The sequence below is a fragment of the Bos indicus x Bos taurus genome, chromosome 9 (genome assembly GCF_003369695.1).
Source record: "Bos indicus x Bos taurus breed Angus x Brahman F1 hybrid chromosome 9, Bos_hybrid_MaternalHap_v2.0, whole genome shotgun sequence".
Classification (NCBI taxonomy): Eukaryota; Metazoa; Chordata; class Mammalia; order Artiodactyla; family Bovidae; genus Bos; species Bos indicus x Bos taurus.
The window spans coordinates 101,644,827-101,668,444 of NC_040084.1; the positions used below are offsets into that span (position 1 = coordinate 101,644,827).

Below are 23,618 nucleotides of genomic sequence, written 5' to 3' on the forward strand. Positions count from 1 at the left end.
GTCGGTCCCTCGGCCCCAACTCGGAGGACTCTCGGCCGCGCCCCGCCTGCCGGCGTACGGCTTCCCCCGCAGCCGCCCCGGGCCCCTTCCCTTCTGCGCAGCACCGGGCTTCCCGCCGGTTCCGTGGACTGGTGGATGTGTCTAAGGCGAAGCCCCGACCGTGGCCTCGGCTGGAGACAGGACCCACCCAGGACTGGATGAGTCCTCTGTGCTCAGCAGCCCGGCCTCGTGCTAATTCCACGCAGATCCCTCGACGCAGGAGTCCTCCCCACGCCTCCCGGGAGCCCCTCCCGTCCCGGCTCGGTCACCAAGGCCCGGAAGGCCACCCTCCTGAGGAGCCGGCCCTCGCCTGCGGATGCACCCGGTCGTTGACAGGCCGGGGGCACAGGTGGAGCTGGTGACGTCTGCCTGTCCCGACTTCCCCCCCGGATCCAGCCCCGCCTCGCAGCGCTCCCTCCCGCGTGGACCGGCTCCTCCCTCCTGGTGGTCAGCCCTCCCTGCCTCGCCGCTCCGCCTGGCCTGCCCTCCTCCTCGGCGTCCGCGCCGCCTGTTTTCTGCCCACCCTGCACAGCACACTGAACAAATGCTGTCACAGTCACCCGGTCTTCTCACCCTCACCAGTCTGCACTGAGGGCAGTTACCAGGATAGAGACCCCACCTTACCCGTTTTACTGCACAAAGATTGCACAAGTGTCCAAACCCCATTTTATTCAACTGGATCAGCAGACCACCCACTTAAAACAGAACCTTGAAAACAAAAATCACAAACTTGATCAAGAAAATGTTATTTCTTCCAAGTGTGGGTTTATTTCAAAATTATGAAGATTTATATATTATTTTTTATTACATACAATAAAGTGGTTTAGCTTAAAGTAAAAGCTTTCACATTTAAAGTTTTTATTTTAAAAAGATATTTTAAAAATGTAGACCCTTAAAAACCACCAAAAAAGCTGAATATATCTTGCAGCGTAGGTTTATCCTTAAATATTCACATCTCAAATGCTGTTTAGAAAAAAGATTTAAAAACTGGCTAAAAATCATTTACACTTGGCAATGATTAAAATCTCATCTCTGACAGAGCATATTAATGGCACATAATGAATTTACTGTCACAAGCATTTAACAGTTTAATGGGTACGTAGTTTTATCAGTATACAAAATGGCCTTAGATGGTCAGTGCAGTTGTTCTGGAGTGATCACTGTATCAGGAAAAGCACATGGCACCAAAAACAGAACATCAACTTTCAAAAGGTCTTTTCAAACAGTTTCCTTCTTTTCAAACAGCTTTCAGCTCAGAAGAGAAGAACAGCACTTAATTACTGCATCCCTGATTAAAAAAAAAAAAAAGAGGAAAAACAATATAATAATTTTGCCTCCAGAGTGAACTTGCAAAAAGATTCCTGCCAAGACACAAATGCACCATCACCTTCTTCCATCAGAACTCAGTGGAACACCCCCAGCGCATTTCCTGGTTAATTAAAACTTTCTTGAGTGTCACTTGAAATCAAGAACTGAGACACGGAAATAATTTATTAGTTGCTGAAATGGTATTTATTTACTCAGAAATCTTAACCAGCACTTACTGCTAATTTTCTTGTGAAGAAATTAAGTACCAAAAAAAAAAAAAAACAAACCCAAAAAATTTTTTTAAATAACGAACAAGATTTTAAAACAAAAATGTTTATAACTACATTGTAAGAACTCCAAAAAAAAAAAAAATTCCACGTGCTAGACCTCATTCACCTTCCAGGACAGTTAGTCTCAACATGATCACTGTTGCACAGACGGTTCAGGGTGAGCCCAGGCTGGAGGCGCAGGCCCACGCATCTAGGGAGCGATGCCTCGCCCTGGCTCTGAGCTCCGGCTGCATGGGAGTGGACGCCATTTCCAGGGCGCCTCTTCCCCTTGCTGAGGGACAGCAGGAGCCCTCCCAGCTAAGGTCCCGAGGGCCGGCTCTTGTTCTAGGTCACCCTGGTTTGCTTTTTCTCCTTTTAAGTGTTTGTCAGAAACTCACCCGTTTGAATAAAAACAGAATTTCTACTAATGTCCTTCACTGCTCTCTTAGGCATACAGTTCTGCTGTTTTCATACAACCTACATTCCCAGAGCTTATGAAGGAGCTGCCTCAACAGAATATGCTGCTGAACCTATCACGCTTAAGTCTGCAGGTGGTTTTGCTTTTCCCTCCACAATTACATTAACACATTTTTCTGGAAAAAAAAAAAAAATTTTAAAATGGCAGTTACCTCAATATACAGAATAAATGTTTCTGCTGGCTTAAACCAAACATCTACGCATCAGCCTCACTTCCTATTTACTGGTGTTTACAGCCGTGGAAGGATCCAGGATCTCTCGCCAACAGCCCCCTACCTGCAGGTGTTCAGGTGCCACATCTGCAGTCAGCTCCCAGCCCACCTGGGACCCGTGTGCACGTTTTTACTTTATGTGGCAAGCTTCTATAGAGCTCGTTTAAAAACTCATTTCCTTTTGGGAAAAAAGTCAAAGTCAATTTTTAAAAAAGCCCTGTAAATCATATTTTAATATGAAAATTACTAAAATTCAGACATCTTTGTAAAAAGAATGAGAGGAGCAGAAACGACAGGGTGAAATCCAAGCAGGCTCACCTTGCATACGGGATATATGACAGGCTGTACCTGCAAGAAGAATTCAAGGTGTTGAAATTCAATCTGATTAACGTTTTTCTTTAGGCCAAATGGCCATATTCTAACAGCATAAAAAAAGGAGGCAGCAGAATATTACACAGTGATTCTCAGAGCATGAGCCAGACAGCATACAGCATCACTGGGGAACTTGCTAAAAAGACAAATTAGCAGGGCCCACCCCACACCTCTTGAATGAAAAACTGTTGTTTTAATAAGCAATCTGTGTTTTTAACAAACTCTTAAGTGATTCTGATGCCCGCTAAAGCCTGAACTTGTTATAATAGGTTACTCCTTTTAAGTTACTAAGAAAAAAAACTATAAAATAACAGAATAAACTAACTCTCCTTCAAGGATAAACAATCAACTACACATCAACAATAAAAAGTAACATATTAATAGAAAATAAGAAAGATTTAAATGTTCCATATGTCAGAGTAAAGTATCTGAAAGTTATTTTGCGACAGGCAAAGAAGTGCTTTTAACATGTGCTGATACTGTCTCAGTGGAAAGGCAGGAACAGCACCAAACACACACAGCTCCCGGACTGGCCGACACCAAGACGTCACACAGCAGTCAGGAAGGGGTTCACTGACTCTTACGAGGAAGCAAAGGAGACTCGGCTCTGAAGAAAGGCAGAACACTCTGAAAGGCCTTCTGTCTGCGAGAAACACTTTTCTGGTCTGACCCGGAAGCACGCGAGGGGGACACGCTCTATCAGTCACACTGGCCCTCAGTGCCGCCCAGCCCTGAACGCGGCTGCGTGAAGGGGACGCCCGTCAGGAGGGACCCGGCGGAGGGCCGGAAGCCACAGGGAGACGGGGAGGCAGGGCTGCAGCGAGTGCTCAGGGCCAGAGGCGGCACAGCGACCAATTCGCTCGGCAGCTGCTCAGCAACACCGCACAGAGCGAGGGGTCCCCGCCATCCCCCGGGCTCAGCCTGTGGCCGGCCTGGGTTTACGCATGCGGGTAGCACCCCGTGCATTGCTCGCCTTTTCTCGCACAGCAAAGTGCATGCAGCACCGTGTGACGTCAGCGCGAACCCGCCTCCTGTGTGACACGTCAGCGCGGGCCCACGGCCCCGTGTGACACGTCACACGGCCCCGCCTCCCGGTGTGACATCAGAGGGGCCCTACGGTCCCGGCCCCGGGCCCGTGTGGTCCCGGCCCCGTGTGACACGCCTGCGCGGCTCCGCCCCTCTGCAGCTCTCCCACGTTGAGTCTCCGCCCCGCCCATCACCGCAACCAGGGACACACCACAGACCGCAGGCACCTGACCCTTCAGGAGGCCCTTTCCCCCGGGGCCAGGAGAACCTCACCAAGGACCTCCCTCGGCTCACAGGCTTGGAACGAAACGCTCAACACCGTTGAGGAAACGATTACACCATGAGTGTAAGACTTACCAGGTCATCGACAGGAACTGCAATATGCAGAATAATACGGCCAGCCCCTTCTTATGCCACTGACAACAGCAAAGACCAAGACATAACCAGTTAAACATTTTAAAATATTTTTCACAGCCTAGTTCAATTCCTTCCTTTCAAAAAACGTAACTGATAGCTCCACTCATTTCATTAAATTTTAGTATGACAAATTCAAGATTCAGTAAATCTGAAAATTAAATATCCACAAATTGTATTTTCTGTCTAGAATTCTGATTCCATTTACTCAAATGCTGCTAAATATATGGCATTAAATGTTAATGAAATGACTGTGCACAGGCTCAAAGTATTAAACCCCTTTGATGTAAGGCCTTTTGAGTCAAGGCTAACTGTTCCAAAGTCAACATCATGGGACTGCCCTGGCAGTCCAGGGCCTGAGACTCCCTGCTCCCAATACAGGGAGCCCGGGGTTTCAATCCCTGGTCCTTTGGTCAGGGAACTAGATCTCCTGCGCCACAACTGAGACCCACCACAGCTAAATACATCAGTATTTTTTTAAAATAAGTAAACAAACTCGACATTGAAAAGCCCACTTGGTTAGCAGATTTATATCCTATGTGGAATTTATGTATCTGACTCACTGGCACTTCTTTCTTTCCTTGAGTTACTTTTTGAAGTAAAACTGTACTTTATTGTGATCTTCCGGAATAATATAAACAGTTTCCATGGTTGTTTTAAAATGATCCATTTTTAGAATGTGTCCATCTTTATATTTACTTCTTCACTTATTTTTAATCTACTGCTTATAAACAGACTGCTGGACCATTCCGCATCAGAAATCAATTTCCCACAGGGATATGCAAAAATTGCTTAAGAAAATTATTTTAAGTTACAATTGGGAAATGAGGTATTAGTGAATTCTTGTGTAACTAAAGCCCAGTCCTTGTATCATTAAACTCTGAACACTTTGGTGGGACATTTCTGAAGTGCATTATACACTACCCCATCATCTTTGAAATGCACTGTGTGCTTGGGAGCTCAAGGACCACCTCAATCCCCTTTGGAAGTAGATCAGGAACAATACACAAATACAGTGAAGGATCAGGAGCATCAGGAAGTAAACGGAGCTGTAATGAAGCAGCTCCTCTAGGGGCTCCTGGAGAGCTATGAGTGTGCAAAGAGGCTCCTGGAGAGCTGTGAGTGTGCAAAGAGGCTCCTGGAGAGCTCTAAGTGTGCAAGAGTGTGTCCTTTTGTCCCTGGCGCCGTTTTTGTCTGGCCTGCTTGCTGGCCCTCTCCTCCTCGCTGCCGGGACACCTTTAGCCCACAATGCCCTCCCCGCCTGAGAGTCACAGCGCAGCGGACGCTCAGCGAGGGCCCCTCACAGCACCCTGATGACGGGGGCCGTCCTGATCTGGAAGCAGGAAGGATCTCACCTCTATCTGTTTCAGGTGGCAGGCTCCACTGCCAGTCTGGCCACTAACTGCACGCTACACACATGACTTTAAGGACACCAGTCTTGGGTGGGTTTTAATAAATCAGACTTTGAGCTCCTCTGAGATGGCAGCTTGATGACACTTTACCTGGTGAGGGTCCACACAGCAGAAAATAGACATGGCTGAGGTAACTTACCCAAAGGGCAGCGCACAGGGTGAGCACGAAACACAGCTAGGGAAAGGCAAGGAAAATGGTCGATTTTGAGTCTTATCAAAAGCCTAACAAAAATGCATACATGGTTCTGCGCTCATCTGCATAACACATCACACAACAAAATTAATGAGACGGCTCCCTCGAACTGTCCTTACGTATTCCCTATTATTTTAAAGTCTATGACTGCAATCTTCCGTGGCAAACTGGAAACACGCAGTAAGTCATCTGCTGACTAAGCCAACAGACACTGTTTCACCAATGCTCGAGAGTGACAACAGCTGTTCTCAGGGATGTGTGAACGCTTACGTTAATGTTCAGTAACTCAACCACCAGCACCGTATTTCGTACAACTGTTAATGTACGGTGAGTCCTGTTCTACTTAGCTTTACATAAGGAGCCGACCATAATCATTTCAGAGAGAGAGAGGGCACTGTGACGCCACACCGCTGTCCCCAAAGGAGTGAGAAGGACAGGCAGATGGAAGCAGTGGGGACAGGTCTGAAGACAGAGAATGGGTATTTGTCCACCAGTCCAATGGGGAAGGGACAAAAGCCAGGTGACTCCCCCAGAGAAGACTCAGATGGACCCAGAAGTGACCCAACCTTCCAGCCCCACCCTCCAAAAAGTCCATACAGTGGTCCAGTAAGAAAGGCTGCACGGGGCTGGGAACTGAAACACATGCAGCTCTGCTTCCCACCTGAAATACACCGTGCTGCTCTGCTAGCGGATGCCCGAGAAGCAGGATTCCCCCAGCCAGCCAGTCAGCTAGTACTTCGTACCCCAGACTCTTCAAACACACAGCTGAAGGGTGCGACTACTACACTCAGCAAAGGAAACATGAGTTCCTCTGTACACAAGTGGGTGATAATTCATAAATAACGCCAAAGAAACACGCTCCTATGAAAGGTTTTTAAAAATGACCATTATTTACTTACAAGCATAACAACTGTTGCAAGCAGTCTCGTTGTTTCAAACATTTTCTTCAGCTGTTTCACGGGCCCCATTAAAAAGCATGTACTATTTGAAACAAAAGACACAAGAGGTGGATCTGTTAATTGGTCTATGTAAAAATAAGTGCTTTAAAGAAAACAAACCCTGTCAGCTTAATTAAACAATCTCACTGAATCTGTTTTATGGCAGAAACTGAGGAATTAAAGAGCCTCTTGAGGAAGGTGAAAGAGGAAACTGAAAAAGCTGGCTTAAAACTCAACATTCAAAAAACGAAGATTATGGCATTGGGGTCCCAACACTTCATCACAAACAGAGGGGGAAACAATGGAAACTGACAAAGACTTTACTTTCTTGGGCTCCAAAATCACAGTGACCGCAGCCACGAAATTAAAAGACACTTGCCTGCTGGAAGACAGGCTATGACAAACCTAGACAGTGTATTAAAAAGCAGACGCAACTTTGCCAGCAAAGGTCTGTACAGTCAAAGCTGTGGTTTTTCCAGTGGTCACGTATGGATGTGAGAGCTGGACAATAAAAAAGGCTGAGTGCCGAAGAACTGATGCTTCTGAACTGTGGTGTTGGAGAAGACTCTTGAGAGTCCCTTGGAATGCAAGGAGATCCAACCAGTCCATCCTAAAGGAGATCAGTCCTGCATGTTCATTGGAAGGACTGATGCTAAAGTTGAAACTCTAATACTCTGACCACCTGATGTGAAGAACTGACTCATTTGAAAAGACCCTGATGCTGGGAAAGACTGAAAGCGGGAGAAGAGGGTGACAGAGGATGAGATGGCTGGATGGCATCACCAACTCGATGGACATGAGTTTGGGTGAACTCCGGGAGTTGGTGATGGACAGGGAGGCCTGGCGCGATGCAGTCCATTGGGTCACAAACAGACATAACTGAGAGACTGAATAACAAGAGTTAGAAGGGAACTTTAATCTCTGTGTATTCCATGACACAAGAATGCCTCTCAGTCATTTGCAGAGTCACTTCTCAGCGCTGGGTCAGCATGGCCACTGCGGCTGGCCCAGGAACACAAGGCAGCCTGACCTCAGCATGGGCCCATTCAGCGACTGCCTCCTTATCTCGACGCCTGTGACACATATGAACAGTGCAGTCGACTCCAGAAGCACTGCCAGTGTAGAGCTCCTAGTAGCAAGACAGTGTGCAATCGCTCCCCAGGCTCCTCCAGACTGTGGTCTGAGGAGCGGGATGACCCAGAGACTGACGGAGCCCAGCGGTGGTTCACGCCCGTCCCCTCGCCACCACCTCTGACCTGGAACGTCCCTGAGCAGACAGGGGCTCACCTCTCAATGCTGAGAGCTCACAGCTGTGACAGCTACAGCAGCACCCCAGAGATGCGCCCGAGGCCCTCAGAGAGGACCCCCCGACACCCAGCGCATGGTCCTCGGAGTCACTGCCCCACACGGCCCCGCCCGACCCCTCTGCACAGCACTGCCACCCCGGATCTGCTCCCACTGGCCAGCCAGGCATCTGACTGTCCCCCTCACGAGGCAGCTACGAGCCAGGACTCCGGAGGGCTGTCAGGTGGGACCCCAGCCTGGTCACCTCCCTCGGCACTTCCCCAAGGACTGACCACCCCCTCTCATGTTACTACACCTGGACGTCTAATGGAGGGTAAGAGGCAGTGCCTGGCACACAGGCAGCACCTCCAAATGCTGGCTCTTCTCACCATAAACCCTATGAGGCAGCTGGCAGACGGCAGGGGTCTAAGTATTCACTGAGGGGATGTGCATTTTGAACTCATGACATGCACAGACCTACAGAAATATATCCTGTTAGAAAAGAAAACTTTGAAAATGACAGCAAACAAAACATCTTGAGAAGCCAAACTTCCATACATACCTGGCCAACGCAGCAATATTTCCAAAGGTGTAAAACACTGCAAAAAGCTTTATGCCTCCAGGGAGCCACAGCAATCCAGTTCCCTGAGTTAAGATGTTATAGTTATTTAAAGATAATTTTACCACTGTAATAGATTAAAATATAAATCTGCTGCTATAACGATGACAGTGTATAACAATATGATGTTTAAGCAGAATGTGTTAACATATGGTCACTAATTATAGTTTCTTAAAAAGTAGTTAATTTTCAATGTTATTTGCTAATTTGAATCTTATGCCTATTTGCATATAAGTATATATAAATGAAGTATTCCATAATCTTCTATATATATGTCAATCTCATTCTATTTAAGTATTCTTTTTATAAATGAAAAGTTACAAAAGGTAATAAACTCTTCTAAACCACTGACTGCTACTCTCCTAACACACACAGTGGTTTTTCTTCAGTGAAATTATTTTAACAATCCATAAACCTCCCTAAATATTAGTCTCTACATCTTTTTATCGATCTCTACCCCTTTATTTCAAGTGACTAAATAAGTTACATCAAAACAGTTCAGATAAATGGAATGCTTAGTCTCACATGAAGCAGAAATTATCAAGCAACGTAAAGCTTTAACTCACAAGGATGGAGAAGAAGATGCCACTGACGAAGCATATGGCAAACCACTTCAGCCTGGTGTTGAAACTGAGCGTCGAGGCATCAAGGACCTTAAGGAAGGGGAGTTAGAACACGTTTTTAAATCACCACTTGGCCAATCTGATGCTTTATATGACATTAAAGCAAACCTTCACTTTAACACGGACGATGAACCTGCTTTACTCTGCACACAGCAGTGTGGCTTAAGAACATGAGGACTCCTCGGCTGTGAAGGGGAATATAAACAGTCTGGGGATCGGGCCGTCCCGGAGACACTGTCACCTCTGCAGATGAGATAACAGCACTGAGTCTGGAAAACTCTTCCTGTGAGGGCCAGGAGGAGCACTGATGCGGACAAAATGACATACGCGATGAGACACATTATAAAACGCTCACTGATTAAAAAACCAGGGGAAAGATGACACAAGACGGGCAAACTGTTGACAGGTGCCGAGGTGGAGTTGGGACACACACCCTTCTCTGTCCCTGTGTCTGAGGGCGTCTGGGCCAAGTGCCCACACACAGAGCCTGACTCGGTGGTCCTGCAGGACCCACTCCCAGGGGAAGCCCCGAGGACCCAGGGAGGCTGGGCAGAGAAGGGGAGGGGTGAGCGAGGCCGTGACCTCAGCTGGCCCTCGGTGTTCACCTCACTGTCCGTCCAGACGTGAGGTCCGCTGACCTTTTGCGACCCACTTCCCACCAGCTGCTCTGGCTGCAGGGTGTGTGTAGGGGGCTGCGTGTGTCATGAGGAGGGCCCAGTATGCCACAGGACCTCCAGAGAGAGCCCAAGAGGACAGCTGTGAGCTATGGGCAACAGGTATATCTGCCCAACAGCTAGGACCTGGGGTGCCGCCATCAGGCTCTGCCACGGGGTACCCTGACAACTTCAGTTACAAAAAGCTCATTTGAAACCAACTCACGAAATAAATAAAGAAAACCAAGTCACGAAAACCTACATTTCCTAGACCTAGGTTATTAAACACGTGCTTTGAAATGATAACTAACTCTAGAGCAAAAACATTTCAGGATGTCATGTGTATCCTAAGCAGATCACATGGGAAAAGCGCACCCCAGCTACTGCACACGGCAGTCTGGCATACAGTGATTACTGAAGTGCACATCTTCTCCACAGGAAGCACAGTCGGCGTGTGACATCAGTTGCAGGTGTACAGCACAGTGAGTGAGTATTTTCATAAATTATATTCCCTTTAAAGTCACTGGAAAACAATGGCCATGTTCTCCTGTGCTGTACACCATCTCAGCTGCTCATCCACTTTACGCACAGCAGCTGCATCTCTCGCCTCTGCCCGTCTTGCCCTCGCTTCCCCTCCCGCTGGTAAGCAGGAGCTTGTTTCCATGCCTGTGAGTCTGTTTCTGTCTGGTTACCTACATCTGCCGTGTTTTTAAGATTCCATGTATAAGTGATAACATATGGCACTTGTCTTTCTCTTCATTAAGTTTAACACCCTCTAGGTTCATCTACATTGTAGCAAATGGTAAATACATGTTTATATTACTAAATACACTATTACAATTTATTTCCCAATAAGGCTGAAAAAGTATCAACACTGGCTGTTTCAAGAAAACTAGAAATATACAATAAGGATTTATATTTCAAAATTTAAATTTCTAACGTGTATTACCATATACTTAAAAGACCACATGCTTATAATGTATTTTCAAAAATAAGGAAGCAAAAATAGTTTTTGAATGCAAAACCTGAAAATACTTTTGTCTACATTCCTTACCTCAGTAGATTAGTGTGTGAATCCTCAGGAAGCATGAAAAGCAGATAAAAACAACTAAATCAAGATTCTGCCAATGTAACATTCATCATTTTTTTAACACATTTTAATGTTTTTTAAATTTGCTTTACAAACAATCTTGTTTCCAGCAATGTCATCTGTTGATACTAAAACTGACCACCGTAAACAAAGAATGAACTTGCCTATAACAACAACTAAAATTTCATTTTATTCTGATCAGGAAGAATACACATCAAGTACATTTTAACCACATGGGAGAGAATGAACCCTGAAGACGGCACACTGCACGGGAAACGATCTGCTGGTCTGTGAAAGGCTAGAAACGGTGTCTAAGTGGTCAGAGAGGACACTCAGTGACAGTGGCGGGGGACTCAGCAGGGGGTGAGCAGACCCAGCATCCGTATTCACTTTCTTTTTCAAGTTTCAATCACTCCGCTGTCTTTGTTTGACTTGGTTTTCAGCACAGTCCTTTGTATAACAGCAGATATTTTTCCTCTTACTGTCATCTGCCAGAAAAATTCTTTCCATTTGCAAATTTGGAATATTCGATCCACAAGCAAATGACCTGTCGCAAGCCCTGCAGATTGTTCAGAACACAAAAACATAATACAGATTGCTTCTTCGTTACAATGTCCATCCGTAGTGCCAAAAAACCATGCCTTGCCCTGTCCATGCGAGAGACAAAGGGAGCCCTGACCCTGCAGACAGCATGAGCTGGTAGGTGCGACGTGTGGTCCAACCTGGATCGGGAAGGGGCCCAGCAAACGCAGCAAGTGCTTCGATCTCCTACACTGAGTCTTAGAAGAGAAATACACACTGAAATTGCCACCAGTCGTTTCACTCGTTATCAAAGAGAGAGGAAGCAGAGAGTGCCTCTCATGAAGCAGGAGCAACCCTCCCGTCCTCGGGTGTCCTCTTTATGCGGCAAGAAACCAACAGCACCTGCAACTGGAACTTCGTTAAAAAGAAAAAAATGAGTCGGAAACAACGGAGGAAAACACCCTCCCGGCGGCACCAGTACTACAGGTGAAGGAACGGAGCCCGGGGACAGAGGAGTCGGGAGGTGGGCACCAGCGCAAGGCGGGCAGTGGCGGCCAGAGCCCACCTCCCAGGCCATCACCCCACTAGTCAAGGGAACCGCTGAGCACTGAGCTCCCAGAGCTGCGCCTGCAGATACGGCAAGGACACGCCGCCCGGAAGACAGCAGGGGAAGCAGGAGTGCACACCCTCCCCAGGGGCCACGCCTCGAGCCCCTCGGGGTCCCTCTCCCGGTCACCCTCTCTCACCAGGACCCCAACCGCAGGTCCTGCCTCCTCCTAGCAGAGCCTGGGCTGACTGCTGCATCCACTGGCAGCCCAGCCTTTCTGCTCCTCACCCCTCGGGGACCCAGGGTCCCTCATGCCCTGAAATGACCCCGTGTCCAAGCCCAGGCCGCTGCTCTCCAGCCCTGACGTCCCCCTGCGCCCCGCCTCACCGCTGCGCTAGCCCCTCTTTCCAGCACAAATGGCAGGGCGCCTCGCTTCGACAGACAGCAGAGGCTCCCCTTCTCTCCAGCCACCTAGCAACACCCCCTCATGACTCAAGCCTTCCTTGCTCGTCCTCTGGGCAGTCACGCACGACAGGGCATCAAACCAGGGCGTCTGCACTTCAGGAGCCCTGTCCCTGGCCTGCTGGGCCTCCCCTGCGCATACCTGTCCACAGCACCCTGCCCTCCCACTGCTGACCACTCCGCCCCACTGCCACTTCAGCCTCCAGTTCCGCCAGGCGCCTCTGCTGGCGCCAGGGCTTCCTCCCTGGGCTTCCTCCATCTCCCGCAGGGAACGGACGCCCCCCACCACCAGGCTCCCCTGGGACCCTCACCTCTTCCGGTTCCCACCACCACAGAGGACAAAGGTCAACCTAGACATGAGGGCTTCATATGCCACACCCTCTGACCTCCCAGGGACCTGACCAAGTCGGATTTCTCCCCAAGGTCGACAGAGAACCCCGTTGCCTCGGAGACACCGCCCCCACCCCCCACACCATAGACTGTTAAGGACTGAACATGCTTAAGCCTCTTCCATCTTAAACACACAGAAAGCATGACTTCACCCTCCAGCCTCCGCTCCTTCATTCACTGATTCACTCAACAAAGTTAACACTTAACACAGGCCCTCTTGTGGGCTCCTGGGGGCCTGTGTTAAGTGCCAGGCGAGGGGTCTGGCTCTTGGTTAAAAGGAGCTGGGAGAAGGTGCAGGCCTGGTGTACAGCCCCTGCCCGCGGTCAGGGATGGGCGGCTGGCCTGTCCTTCCATCCCCCGCACTCCCAGCCCCGAGGCCCTCAGGAGAGCCAGGCAGCAGGGGAGGGGCCCTGCGGACTCACCCCTCAGTCCCTGCCCTTCTCCCCTGACCTGGGAGGCCATAAAACTGGCTGACCCGGGCCTCCACTGCCCCACCAGATCCTTGATCAACACCCACCGCTGGGGGAAGACGGAGCCCAATGCAGCTGGCGTGTCCTCCGGCTTTAGCCAGAGGCCAAAGTGACTGATGGCTGCGTGAGCCCCTTCAGTTTTGGCTCTCACATGAACTTATCTGGTCTCTGTCCCGCCCTTGCCCTCTCCAGGTTCCCCGCTTCTTCCCTGGCTGCCCCCCCTCTCCTGAGCTCCTCACACTAGAAAGGCCCAGAGGTCAAACCGAGCCTTATCTCGTCTGCTTACCCACAGTCCCTTGGTTATCGTTGAGTACTTCCTCCAGCATCTCACACCCAGCAGCCTTCCTGCCTCTTCATTCAGCAGCTGCCATCTCAGACTCAACACCCAGACTCTCCCCACTCCCCACCCTACCACCTGCGCCTTCCAGCTAAGGGAGACTCCCTCTCTCCAGCTGCTCAGGTCAAAACCAGAGGAGCCCTTGGCTCCTTGAGCACTCACGCATCCAACCCGTCAACCACTAATACCGCCAGCTCTACACCCAAGCCATTTACAGAGCCTGGCCACTCTCACTTTAAACCACCGTCACCCCCATCTCCCTGATCCAGCCAGTGGGCTCTCCCCAGGACCACTCCCCGAGTCCTCTGCCCCTCCAGTGTGTTCTCCACGGGCCTGCCAGCGGGATCCTTTAAAATCCAAGTCAGTCACATCCCCGCTCTGCCCACGGGTCCTCAGCACTCTGTGAGTAAAAGCTGAAACCCTCACTGGGTCCTGCAAGACCCCACGTAATCCGGAGCCCCACTGCGCTCTCCCTGCGCTCCAGACACTCCGGTTTCTTTACTGGCCTTCAACAGACTGAGCACTGTTCTCAGGATCTACATTTGCATGACTTGCCCAGGTAGCTCCAGGACTCTTTGGAGGGACGCTGTAATGGCACCCTGACAGGCCCTCGATGACCGTCCAACACAATCAGGCAATCCCAACCTCCTCAACCTGCTTTACCTTCTTCCACGGCGCTTACCACTGACATATTTTTATATTTACTTGTTTAGTAACTGCTTTCCCCAATTAAAACATAAATTCCATGTGGGGGAAGCCGAACCAAACACATGTAGGTACCAAAATATTTGTTGAACGAATAAATGACCACCTCCTCTGAATTCACAGCACATGTCCCTTCCAGTCACTCCCAGCTTCCATCAGTGACTTCTCTACGCAATCTTTCTCCCCTCTAGAGAGTGAGCTCAAGAGAAGAAGCACCTTACCCTCCTGTCCCCAAGGTTCAGAGCAGCTCAACAGGACTTTCTCAGCGGCATGTCCCAAGCCTGCAGTGTCCTATGCGACAGCGGCTAACTTCCATACTTGGCCAGCACCTGAAACGTGGCTGGTGTGGCTGCAAGGAATTTTAAATTTTATTTAATTCGAATTAATTTAAACTGAAATAGCCACATGTCGCTAGGCCTGCCGCTTGTATAGCACAGATTTAGAGCCAAAAGGGAAGCAGAGGATAGTGGTTCAATAAATGAGCTGGGTGAGCCATTGCTGCCTAATGGACGTTTCTCATATTACTATTACTGGTTCTTATGTTAAGGTTATGATTTGCCAAACTGGTTAGAGTTCACTTGGAGCAGATGCTTTGCTTTTAGTCTCTGAACCCTCACAGAGTAGTCCAGAATCCTGTTCACTAGAGGTGCCGAACAATTATGACCACAAGGAAAGAAGTTAAGACAGGAGAGGGGACAAATAAAAGGTCTTTCTGTAATATGTATCCTTTTAAATGTTCCACTTCGGTGACAGGCAAGCATGAATTTGTCTGCAGGCAAATAACACAGATACTTACACAGCAGTTCCTGCTGCACTATTTTTAACCCTCTAAATAGAGGAAGTAACCCTGATCAAGTCTCGTGGGTAAACCACAGAGACAAGGGTTTTTTTGTTTCTTGTTAAATCTCTTAATAGAGCTCAACAGACAGCTTTTGATTCCGTATTATTTCACTTCTCAGTGATCCGGGTTTGTTTTCTTTTTCTCCCTCCAGTCTCCCTCCTTCCACAAGACAAGACACACTCACAACACCTCCCTTAACTCCAGGGGCTAACAGAGGCGGCGGAGCTTCACGGTTCCCGCTCTGCAGCACGGGCACCCGCACGCCTACCGCGCCGCCAGCCTGGGTTCAGAGTCCACAGCGGGCGCGGAGCACCGGGCGAGGCCGGGGGGCGGCGGCGCGGGGCCGGGCGGGCTCTCTGGGGGAGGAAGACGGGCAGCGAAGCGGGTTCCTGAGGGTCTCAAGGCCACACGGGGTGCGGGGGGAGAGGCGCCTCAACGCGAGCACCCGCAGACGCCACACAGACTCCACGCACACCCAGAAGGCTCCCCAGACCCTCCCGGGAGGCGCCGGGCGCCTGCCCGCGACCCAGCTCCGCGCGCCCGCCCCAGCACGGGCGCGCCCCCGGCGCCGGCTCGCTACCTGCGCGGTCAGGCCCTGCTCCTCGTCGTCCTGGCCGCTTAGGACCCGCCGCAGCTTCTCCATGGCCGCGGCCGCGGCGCCCGGCCCGCCCCTCTCTCGGCCCCTGAGAAACCCCGGAAGTCGAGACTCTTCCGGCTGGCCGGAAGTCCCAGTCTCCAGCTTCCGGCGCGCCGGCTCCGCCCCCGGAGGCCGTCCTAGCGGCGTGCGCATGCGCGCCGGGCTCGACCGCCCGCCCGTCTGGGCCACTGCGGCTGCGGGGGGCGGGGATTGGGGCGGGGCGTCGGTGCTGCGCTCGCCGGCCCCCCCAACACCCAGCACCCCCGGAGACGAAGCGGCTACTCTGCAACGCGCAGAGTGGGGTTCCGCTCCTCTCGGGTTCAGCCGTCGCTACCTACCCCCTACCTCCAGGAGTCGGGACCCAGCGGGCGCATGGCCATTGCTGGTTGGATGAACAGGCCCACGAATATGGATCCTCACAGGTGTCCTAGACGCCCGTGCCTCGGACCCAGGTCCAGGCCTGCAGACCAGGGGGTCCAGTGTCCGGACCAGAAGTCTAGCTCTGCAGACTGGATATGCATTACTGCAGGCGCCGTCCAGTACTGCAGGCCAGAGGTCTAGCGCCCAGATGCACGTCCGGTGTCTGCACCAGAGTCTGATTCTGCAGACTCCTGTCCAGCGCCGCAGACCCGAGGCTCTGTGCCGTAGACCCCCGTCCAGGCCTGACGGAAGAATGCTGGGGGCTGGTATCAGAACGGGCTTCCCAGGTGGTGCTAGTGGTAAAAACCTGCCTGCCAGTGCAGGAGATGTAAGAGACGCGGGTTCGGTCCCTGGGTCGGGAAGATCCCCTGGAGGAGAGCATGGTAACCCACTCCAGTATTCTTGCCTGGAGAATCCCACGGACAGAGGAGCCTGGTGGGCTACTGTGCATAAGGTCGCAAAGAGTCGGACACCACTGAGCAACTTAGTACAATGTGAAAACAGGCACAAGAGTTCAGTCTTAAAGAGTAGCCTTGCTGTGCCTTGAACCATGTGGGGGTTAGGTGCGTCAGCCCAAACTGTAGTCTAAAACTGTTGTATAGCTTACAGCAGGGCTGTCGTATGTGTGAATCATCCCTATCTTCGGTTCCTTGTGTCCATGGTTCTGCATGTTGGGCTCAACCAGCTGAGGACCCGTTAATGCTGTAGTATTTACTTTGGAAAAAGTCCAAGTTTAAGTGGACCTGTGTATTTCGAACCTGTTTTGTTTAAGGGTCAACTGAACTTCAGACTGTCTCAAGAAAAAGCAAGAGGCTGCTGCCTTCTTCCTTTTTCCTTGTGAGAGGTGTTTAAGTTTGTAAGAGCGAAACCCTACCTGTAAAAGGAATAGCTAATCCAACGCCCCTTTCCAGTTGTACATAAACACTGCAAACCTCTGAACAGAGTAAACACAGTTCTCCACCTGCACTGGGGGGTGGACACTGGCAGTGAGGTAGCGGCTTTTTTCTCTCATTCTCTACCACGCTAAGGAGAGAGGAGAAGCTAGGGCTTCCCGTACAGTGAATTCCACGGACTCCTGGGTGTGTACTCAGTCGTGCCCAATTCTGAGTCGTGACCCCATGGACTGTCGTCCACCAGGCTCCTCTGTCCATGGGATTTCCCAGGCAAGAATACTGGAGTGGGTTGCCATTTCCTTCTCCAGGGGATCTTCCCAACACAGGGATCAAACCCAAGTCTCCTGCATCTCCTGCACTGGCAGGCAGGTTCGTTACTGCTAAGCCACCGGGAAAGCCCTTGGAGCCCCTCCCAAGGTCAGGTTCTTTACACTGAGCCGGGAAAGCCCTTGGAGCCCCTCCCAAGGTCATCAAGTGATGCGCTTTGCCTCACAGTTTGCTGTGGTCGTGATGAAAATGCCTGCTTACTGTTTTGCTTATTAAATCACCTACTTTATTCCTTCCCTAAAATCTCACATTTAAAAGGTGAAGTCCCCAAAGCTTTTATTGTCCATTCTAACTGTCTTCAGTAGAATTTTATCTAATCTCAGTGAGATAGAAAACATAAGACCCCTAGAAAAACATGATGCACTTGTTCTGATAAAGCATCTTTTAGGTGGAAATACTTATATTTGGCCTATTTATACTAAAGTGTGAGATCTTCCCCTTTTTTCCTTAATTTAAAAAGATGAGAAAATAGATGAACACATCTGCTGTAAAATGGTAAACCTCTATGCTTCTATTTAACAAAAAGAGTACATCTATCCCATTAAAAAATTTTTTCCTTTTGAAGTATAGTAACTTGAGTTTTATGTATACAAAACAATGAAATAAATTACCTCTATTAATGGGGAGAAAGCTTCCCAAGGATATGTGAGGCTGAACCATGTGAAATTGCCAGTGTCTGACTCTGTTTAACCTGAAAAGGGAAATTTCACATGTTTCAACCTGTGCCTGGGTTTAAGAAATTTTACTTAGAATATAACACTGGAGATTTAAGAGTGTGATCCGGACTTTCTCACTTCTCATGCCCTGTGAGTCAAACTTAGTTTCCAAAAAAAAAAAAAAATACTGTGTAAAAATGCACTGAAGGCATAACCCACTGGAAACAATGATCGAGTCTAGGCTCTGGAGTCAGAGGCCTGGGCTAGAGTCCTGACGCCCCTGTTGTGTAGCTGTGATGTTGGGGGCAAATCAACCTCCACTCCCCTTTCACTGTGTCATGTGAAAATCAAGGTGATCGTGGTTCCTATCTTGCAGGGTTGTTATGAGGATGAAATAAAAATAATACAACTCCTGACCCTCTTTATTCAGGGGTTCTGTGTAACAAATTCACCCACTGGCCACAGTTTATTTGTAACCCAGAGTTAATACTTGCATGCACGTTCTCGGTGACTGGGGGCAGGTGCAGAGCTGTGAAAAGCTGGTCACCCAGCACTCATGGTCAGGCTGGGGTGGAGCCAGACTGCTGTGCCTCCTTGTTTCCGGTCATTCTGCAAACCAGCGTCACTTTCATGGCCTGCCTACTGCCACATTTTTCACACATTTGCGCCTTTTGTCGGTGATCTCACTGTTTAAAATAGGCCCCAAGCCTCGTGCTGAAGTGCTGCCTGGTGCCCTAAGCACAAGAAAGCTTATGGAGGGGAATGTGTGTTAGAGAAGCTGCGTTCAGGCTGAGTTATACACTGACGGCTGTGAGTTCCACGTGAATGAATCAATAACGCGTGCTAAGAAGTTTTTAAACAGAAGTACACCAAGCAAGGTTGTAGGCTGATCATTGAGGAAAGTGCTCTCAGAAGCTCACAGGAACCTGACCTATGACTCTCCTAGGAGCAGTGCCTCAGTCTTAGTAAACCAGTTTTGCGGCAACTTGGTCAAACATAGCGTGCAGATAACAAGAACCGACTGTAGGTGTAGACAGCAAGTGCTGAATCAGTGTTGGGTTTCATGATTATAATCATTACTGTTGTTTCATCATGTGTAATTCCTGCTCTGGTTCCCTGTCTCCCTTCCCATTTGTGGAAGGAAAATCTAAACGGAGTCAGTATTGCTCAGCAAACTCTGTGACTTGGAGCTGGGAGGCCACAGAGGAAGATGACTCGCTGGCCTCCGCCTGGAGGGGGGCCTGACCTCTTGACCTGATGAAGTTGTCCAGAACACCTGCTGGAAAGGCAAGATGTCAGACCTGCAGGCAGATGTGCCTGCAGGCGGCCGGGCTCAGTCGCGTCCGACTCTTTGCCGCCCCAGGGACTGGAACCCACCCGGGCTCCTCTGTCCATGGAACTCTCCAGGCAGGAATACTGGAGTGGGTTGCCAGTTCCTCCTCCAGGGGATCATCCCAACTCAGGGATCAAACCCGCCTCTCCTGTGGCTCCTGCATTTGCAGGCTGGTTCTTTACCACTGCGCCCCCTGGGAAGCCCCAAGATACCAGGACATTTACCTAAAATGACTTGGAGCCGTCTATCTGCTTATTGGACACTGGCCCCAAAACATGATTTTAGGACAAATCTTTGTCCTAAAGGACAAAGGAGTCCTTAAGGACAGATCTTTTCTGACTCGGCATCCGTCAGTCACAGTCCTCTCCAGGCAACTTCTCGTGTCTTCCTGCCTCGTTTTCTTCTTTCTTTTCCTTTTTTTCCCCTGGCTTTGTGTCTTTAGAAGCCCCTGATCCTTTCTCCTTTGGGGTTACCCTGAATCTGTGTCTCCAAACTGCCCTCCTTAAGGCCCCAGATAAACTGTCCCTGTTTGCAGACTCCTGTGTGACATGTTTTGGCAGACACATCCTGGCGAACAGTCTGTAAGGAAACCAACCTCTCGCTCATAATCCTAGAACAAAAGCCTGGATCTGCTGACTTCCTTCCTCTTCCTGCCTCTCAGACACAGAACTTTCCAGAGCCAATGGCCTTTTCACACACAGGGCAATGGGATAAGAAGGTTCCAAGAGGGGAGACATGAGGCTTGAGGGAGGCTTTTCTGGGCCCTGAGATAAGAGTCCCTGCTTTCCTCTAGTCCTGCCGGGGGGCCGGTGGAGGGGTCTCCACACCTGCCGTCCGTCCCTCCTCCCTCCGTCCCTTCACCTGACCACGGGGGAGAGGGGGTGTCGAAGGCAAACACAGGTCCCAGGGGCAGAGCCCCCAGTCATGGAGGAGGACGTCCCCACTGGGGAACGCGTTGTCTCCTCTGCAGACAAGCCCGGGCCCAGAGCAGCCCTCGGAGGCCTCTCCACCCCACCTCAGGACCCCTGCCCCCAGGAAGCCCATGCACCAACCACCACCCCTCCACCGGCTGACGGTAGTGACAGGCGCTGGCTTCCCAGAGTGGCCTGGGGAGAGGTATGCAGGAACCCAACCCCATGGCAACATTTTAAGCATCTTGAAACAAAGGTAATATAAAGCATCTCAAATTTCCTATTCTCATTTCTTAGGTTTCATACAGTACTTGGTAGAAAGTTGTATCAGACACTCTCCAGTGACAATTCAGCTAGGAAATTACGCTCAAATCTGAGTCCCTATGCAGCTAGAAGTACCTTAGAAAGAGTGCAGAACTCGGGATAGAGCTGATAACAGTTCATCACTGGCCCTTTACTCTGTCTTATCAGCTCATCTTAATTGCTTCTCAGGACAGGGCAGAAAACCTTGGTACGAAATGTAACACTGAGCTTTACCTCCGTGAGGACTGAGTGAATAAAGTCGGTTTCCCATTAAGGCTGTGAGGCTACTCCCAGGCAGAGGGTCAGGTCCAGTTGTCAAAGTGTGGGTAGAAGAGAAGGAATTGGGGACAGTTCAGTTCAGTTCAGTTCAGCCGCTCAGTCGTGTCTGAATCTTTGCGACCCCATGGACTGCAGCATGCTAGGCCTCCCTATCCATCACCAACTCCCAGACATCGCTCAAACTCATGTCCAGTGAGTTGGTAATGCCATCCAGCCATCTCATCCTCTGTCGTCCCTTCTCCTCCTGCCCCCAATCCCTCCCAGCATCAGGGTCTTTTCCAAGGAGTCAGTTTACATGAGGTGGCCCAAGTACTGGAGCTTCAGCTTCAGCATCAGTCCTTCCAATGAACATGTAGGACTGATCTCCTTCAGAATGGACTGGTTGGATCTCCTTGCAGCCCAAGGGACTCTCAAGAGTCTTCTCCAACACCACAGTTCAAAAGCATCAATTCTTTGGTTCTCAGCTTTCTTTACAGTCCAACTCTCACATCCATACATGACCACTGGAAAAACCATAGCCTTGACTAGACGGACCTTTGTTTGCAAAGTAATGTCTCTGCTTTTTAATATGCTGTCCAGGTTGGTCATAACTTTTATTCCAAGGAACGAGTGTCTTTGAATTTCAAGGCTGCGGTCACCATCGGCAGTGATTTTGGAGCCCAGGAAAATAAAATCTGTCAGTTTCACCTAGAAAGATGGGCTTCCCAGATGGTGCTAGTGGTAAAAACAACAACAACAACAAAAACCCCGCCTGCAGGAAACATATGAGATGAGAGTTCGATCCCTGGGTCAGGAAGATCCCCTGGAGGAGAGCATGGCAACCCATTCCAGTATTCTTGCCTGGAGAACCCCATGGACAGGTGGGCTATGGTCCACAGGGTCGCGAAGAGTCAGACACGACTGAGTGACTAACACCTCCACAGTGTGTACTAAACCGACTTAGCAGGCACGCACGCCTCGAAGGACGTGGGTGAAATGAGCAGAGAAGAGGTAAGCCTTTAGGGAAACAGCCTTAGTTCTGATGATCCCTGTGGCCCCGCAGAGACCCCAATTCCTTTGTGCCATCCCCAACGACATCCCTGCAAAGAGATGCTCCGAGGGTCCCACTGCAACAGGAGCCTGGCGCCATCCCCACTCTCTCTCCTGACTCAGCAGGGACCCTGAGATGATCGCCAGACCGCCCTCCCCCCGGGGCAGACAGATGTGGGGGCCAGTAAACGACATGTGACAATACCACCGTCCCGGGAGACACACGGCACAGAAGTGGCCGGTGTCAGCTCCAGCTCATCTGCCCAGACTGGTCCCGCTCCGGCCGTTGTCCACACGTGGCATGGAGGTCGTTTTAAGCCTGTTCATTTCACTCCTCTGCTGAAGAGCCTCCAATGACTCCCCTCCATCCTCAGAGTGAAGGACGTTAACGAAGTAACAAAAGACCGGATAAACCGGGTAACTCGCAGAGCTGGTCACGACGCAGCCCAGCTCTTCACTGCAGCCTCACACATCACCGCAACTGCCTTTCCGTGCACACACGCACACACGCGAACACACGCGCGCACACGCGCACGCGCGCACACGCGGGCACGCGCACGCACACGCACACACACGCGCACACACGCACGCACACACACATACACGCACACACACACAGTAGACACCCACACAGACCCACAGCTCAGCCGGCTCTCCCTGCTCAGTCTGCAGAAGCCACAGTCCTACCAACAGGCCTGTCTACCCTGTTCTCATTGCCTGAAATCTTGCTCCCGTGTGCCGCACCCACCCCGAGCTCCTCCAGACTTCCTTTCTTGGCCAGCTCCCTTGATCTCCTCGGTCTCCTCTGGGCAGCCCTCCTGGAACTCCTACAACGTGACCAGGGTCCCTTGCCTGGAGCTCTCCGTGCTGCTGTGTCCGTCCCTAAGCAGGGTCACCAGTCTCTCCCTGGCTTTGCCTGGCCGAGGGCAGCCTTGTGTCCAGACCCCACCCTGTGATAGATGCTCAGAGGATATTTTCAGAATTAATAAATGAGTAACAATTATTGTTCAGCCACTAAATTGTGCACTCTTTGCAACCCCCTGGACTATAGCATACCAGGCTTCCCTGTCCTTCACCGTCTCCCGGAGTTTACTCAAACTCATGTTCATTGAGTCAGTGATGCCATCCAACCATCTCATCCTCTGTCATCCCCTTCTCCTCCTGCCCTCAATCTTTCCCAGCATCACGGTTTTTTCCAATCAGTCAGCACTTCGCATCACGTGGCCAAAGTATTGGAGCTTCAGCTTCAGCATCAGTCCTTCCAGTGAATATTCAGGGTTGATTTCCTTTAGGATTAACTAGTTGGATCTCCTTGCTGTCCCAGGGACTCTCATGAGTAATATAAGTAGAGTATATTTAAAGAGTCTGAGACATAAGTTGCCTCCATCTGCCATCTAAAGTTAGTTGTGGGGAGAAAGCTAGTCTAGTTGTCAGTATATGAACAGTACGGAGCCTGTCCTGTGCGTAGCTACCCCCTCGGAGGGCTGGTGAGATCTAGAAAGATGAGCTGGGTATTCAACGGCTGACATGACCCAGGCCTTTCCTCCACCCGGGTGTCCACCGGTCCTCCCTCCACGGCTGAGAAGGTCTGGAACCTGGGCCATGTGCCAGCTAGGTGGTGTCCAGT

At 50.3% G+C, this 23,618-nt stretch overlaps 1 protein-coding gene and 1 long non-coding RNA gene across 2 annotated transcripts; both read right to left on the bottom strand.

Moving 5' to 3' along the window:
• Positions 1 to 782: 782 nt before the first annotated feature.
• SFT2D1 (SFT2 domain containing 1) lies at positions 783 to 15,939 on the bottom strand. The gene is made up of 8 exons (XM_027552021.1): positions 15,784 to 15,939; positions 9,130 to 9,216; positions 8,507 to 8,589; positions 6,622 to 6,703; positions 5,669 to 5,704; positions 4,061 to 4,119; positions 2,624 to 2,653; positions 783 to 1,327 (listed from the first exon to the last, which is right to left on the bottom strand). Exons 1-8 carry the CDS (start codon positions 15,844 to 15,846, stop codon positions 1,288 to 1,290), a joined length of 480 nt encoding a protein of 159 aa, XP_027407822.1. The 5' UTR covers positions 15,847 to 15,939; the 3' UTR covers positions 783 to 1,287.
• Positions 10,975 to 15,757, bottom strand: LOC113898669. The gene is made up of 2 exons (XR_003512708.1): positions 14,584 to 15,757; positions 10,975 to 11,865 (listed from the first exon to the last, which is right to left on the bottom strand). It is a non-coding gene; the product is annotated as an uncharacterized LOC113898669 (long non-coding RNA).
• Positions 15,940 to 23,618: the final 7,679 nt, after the last annotated feature.

What these genes read in the sequence shown, in the direction of transcription:
- SFT2D1 (XM_027552021.1), bottom strand. Translation starts at nt 15,846, where the DNA reads ATGGAGAAGCTGCGGCGGGTCCTAAGCGGCCAGGACGACGAGGAGCAG. An exon ending in TTGCAACAGTTGTTATGCTT is followed by an intron (nt 5,705 to 6,621) that starts GTAAGTAAATAA and finishes GCCTTTCCCTAG; the next exon opens with CTGTGTTTCGTGCTCACCCT. An exon ending in TCATATATCCCGTATGCAAG is followed by an intron (nt 1,328 to 2,623) that starts GTGAGCCTGCTT and finishes TTTTTTAATCAG; the next exon opens with GGATGCAGTAATTAAGTGCT.